The sequence below is a fragment of the Propithecus coquereli genome, unplaced genomic scaffold (genome assembly GCF_000956105.1).
Source record: "Propithecus coquereli isolate 6110/MARCELLA unplaced genomic scaffold, Pcoq_1.0 Scaffold262, whole genome shotgun sequence".
Lineage (NCBI taxonomy): Eukaryota > Metazoa > Chordata > Mammalia > Primates > Indriidae > Propithecus > Propithecus coquereli.
Genome location: NW_012148197.1, coordinates 2,485,504 through 2,488,785, shown reverse-complemented (window position 1 = coordinate 2,488,785; position 3,282 = coordinate 2,485,504). Strand labels below are relative to the sequence as shown.

Genomic DNA, 3,282 nt, shown 5'->3' with positions numbered 1-3,282 from the left:
CCTTTATCATAGTCAGCTTGGAGCCACTGATAGCATGTTGCTATTAAATTTATTTTCTGTAGCATCATTTTCATCTTGGATATTTTAGGAATAAAATCTAGCTATTTTAAATGCAATTTATCAGAACATGAATAGAAAAATTGAGTTGTTACTGAATTCTTATTTGTATGTAGTTTTTCTTTATTTTTGAAAATACCCAGCCCATATTATAAAATACTTCAAAGCTAATTTAGCTATATTCTTGAACAATGACATTGTCAAAGGTCAGAAAATTAATATAAACTGTTTTTTGCATTTTTTATTACTTTGTGGTACTATCTGTACTCTGTTTCCAGGAAGAAGTAACATTTTAACTAACTAACTGGTTGGGTTTTGGATCTCTTTTCATTTGTCAACCTTTTCAGTAGAGCCCTCCATCCCATCATTGTGACTGTGGCTGAGTTATTGGAGATGATTTCTGCGTTAAATTTATACTAATTAGGGGACTTAGTAAACAAGAAGCTTGCCTTGGAATCCATGCCATATAACATGCTGACCTAACTAGAACAAATCTTTATCTGTTTCTACTTCCCCATCCCCAGGGTCCTTTTTACTTATAGCCCATTCCGCCCTCCAAAAAATCCTTCCAGCTCCCTACAGGGCCGTTTCATGCAAATATACTCACTTTATATGTATGTTTCTACAAGCTTGAGTAAAAGCTGACTCAGATTTTCATACAATAGGACAGAGATAAGCAATCTACAAAAATGTACCATGCCTAAGATGGCCCACTTAGTTCATTCTGTTATTTATTCAACAAATATTTATTGAACCACTTGGTTTTGTTAATTTTTTATCCTTACAGACAGGGTCTCACTCTGTCGCCCAGGCCGGAGTGTTCTGTTTTAAACACGCATTCATTCATTTAGTCACAATTTAGAGATGTAGTTATCATTATAATCCTCTTCCTAAAGATGTGAGAAACTGAGAGTTACTGGGTAACTCGCCAAAGGCCACGAAACTAGAAAGTGACAAGAGCAGGCTTTAAACCAGGTCTATATTCTACGTTCTGTCTGCCATGTCTTCATTCCTGAGCGCAGAGGCTTGGGGAAACATAATGAACTTCCACCAGGTAAACCCAATGTTTAAGTCGCTATGTCTGTGTCCTAAAAGTCACTCCTATAACTTACCTGGTTAGTTGTATCATTTTTTCGTATTAGATTTCGTTCATTCGTTTTTCTGTGGGCCAGGTTACTTTATATTGCCCCTCACTGATGCCCAGCTCACATGTTTCTGGACACTAACAGAACTTTTCTGTACCTTCATCCTCTACCCTCCCTAAATTCTTCAGTATAATCTAAGTATTATCTTCACCAGCTCAGCTTTGAATAAAAAAAAATTTGTTGGAAACGCACACCTACACAGCCCTGTCCCACGCTGGCCTGCAGCACCTAACCTACCCATATGTCTTTCAGTTAATTAGTATCTCTGCAAAAGAGATTTCAAGGATTACCATGGTGTGAAATTTTTTATTTTTTCACAAACTTGTTCCTTTCCTTTTTTTTTTCCATTGAGCACTTCTGAAGAATGTGATTTTCCTTTTAAGTCTTTCACACTGCAGGAAAATGTCATATTCACCCATGTTGTGATTCATATTGGACAGTTTCTTACCCAAAGATAATACAGATTCTAATTCTTATCCACACTGCGAAACTACATGTTATTATCCTAGACCATCCTGGTTCAAAGGCCTGGTTTTGTCACTACTGTGGCACGCTACTTAAGCTCTCTGCTCTTTTCCTTCTCTGTAAGAGCAGGTGGAAACAATAGGGGCCTCACGGGATGGTGGTGGGGGTGAGTCGGGGCACGTAAGGTGCGTGCTAACTGCGGTCACTCTTGCCCTCGCGGGTATGTTACACAGGGTGGCTCTAGCCTTTATTCAGAAATCTGTGCCTTTATTCAGAAATCCCTGGAGAAACTTACGTGTCTTGAAAGATGGCAAGTCTTTCAATGACCCAGTTAGTTCCATAAACAGGACCTGTGGGACACGCTGGAGCTCAGCCCACCAGTTCAGAGTGAAGCAGGTACCATACGGGCTCCAGAGGCAACCACGACCACTGTTCTTTGCTGAAGTCCCGTCTCAGGACTCTGCTTTCTGTGCCAGAGAGACCTAAGCCGTCAATTTAAGGTGGATGTGCCACATAAAGGAGAGTCACATCCTGGCCCCATCAACCCTTCCTCGAGCAGTCAGAATGAATTACAGTCGTGAAAGATGGGTGTCGGGAACTAGAAGTCCACTTGCAGCCAGTAAAGTGTCCATTAACATGGACACCTTTTGAGGAATATTCTCAGGTTGTCCTCATGCCGTTTATAAGACACCATTCCTTACATACCTTCTATTTAATCTATGAATGAAAAGAAACATAGCAAGTGGGGACAAAGACTTCTATGTACGAATGATTAAAAAGGCTAGATTATGAATACTTGAACTTTTGGTACTAAATGCTTTACATGTTCTACAAATGTATAAAATATGTTACAGATCCTGTAAATAACCAGTTTATTTTTTATAGAAAGCCACAACAGAAAATGATTAGTATACAACGATGTAAGAACATTTACATTCATACAATCAACAAATTCTTCAAATTCGTATTTTAAAAATAGTTTCAGTGTTAATTATAGGAGGGCCTTGATGGGATCATTTTGTGAACAGTTCATTTTCACAACAAACTCAAGACACAGCTTGCCAGCAGAGAGCTCTTTTAGACATAAGCATTTTTGTCAAACTGTTTTGAAGGGTTTGTGGTTTTAAAATCTTCTCCGCCATGATACTTCGTCCGAGAAGACATGGCAGATGTGGCTCCATTGTACACGTATCCCATTCTGAAAGGCAAGACATGGTTTGGTAGGTTCTGTTCCGCACATGGGGCAAACAAAAAATGGGAAAATACTGTTTCTGCCTGTCTCTGTCTCTTTAAACAGCCAAGTTTAAATTTTGCTCTTTCTTAGCTTTCTTCCTCTGGCCCCAAGAAATACTTCGGTGTCATTTCTGAATAGCTGGTCATTTCTGAATCTCTGTAGAAGAAACTCATGACTTGTTCGTTTGTTCAGTTATTCTCTTTAAAAACCGTATTTTAAATCTCATTTTCCTGGAACCTAGGAGACTTAGTAGCGACCTTCATCAACAATTCCTGCCTATATGAAAATTATGATGAGGCCAGAGTGAAGAACATGCCCTCGTACTTAGACCCATATTTCTTATAGAAACAGCTTTAAAATATGATAATGATGAGTCCTTTT

The 3,282-nt window shown here is 38.8% G+C and overlaps 1 protein-coding gene across 2 annotated transcripts in view; it reads right to left on the bottom strand.

Annotated features, from left to right (window-relative positions):
* Positions 1 to 2,522: 2,522 nt before the first annotated feature.
* The window catches only part of CLDN10 (claudin 10), a 128,677-nt gene continuing 127,917 nt past the window's right edge, over positions 2,523 to 3,282 (bottom strand). For both annotated transcript variants that reach the window (XM_012647338.1, XM_012647337.1), the window contains exon 4: positions 2,523 to 2,865. In XM_012647338.1, the coding sequence (XP_012502792.1) occupies positions 2,745 to 2,865 (121 nt within the window). In that variant the 3' untranslated portion in view covers positions 2,523 to 2,744. The remainder of the gene's footprint in view (positions 2,866 to 3,282) is intronic.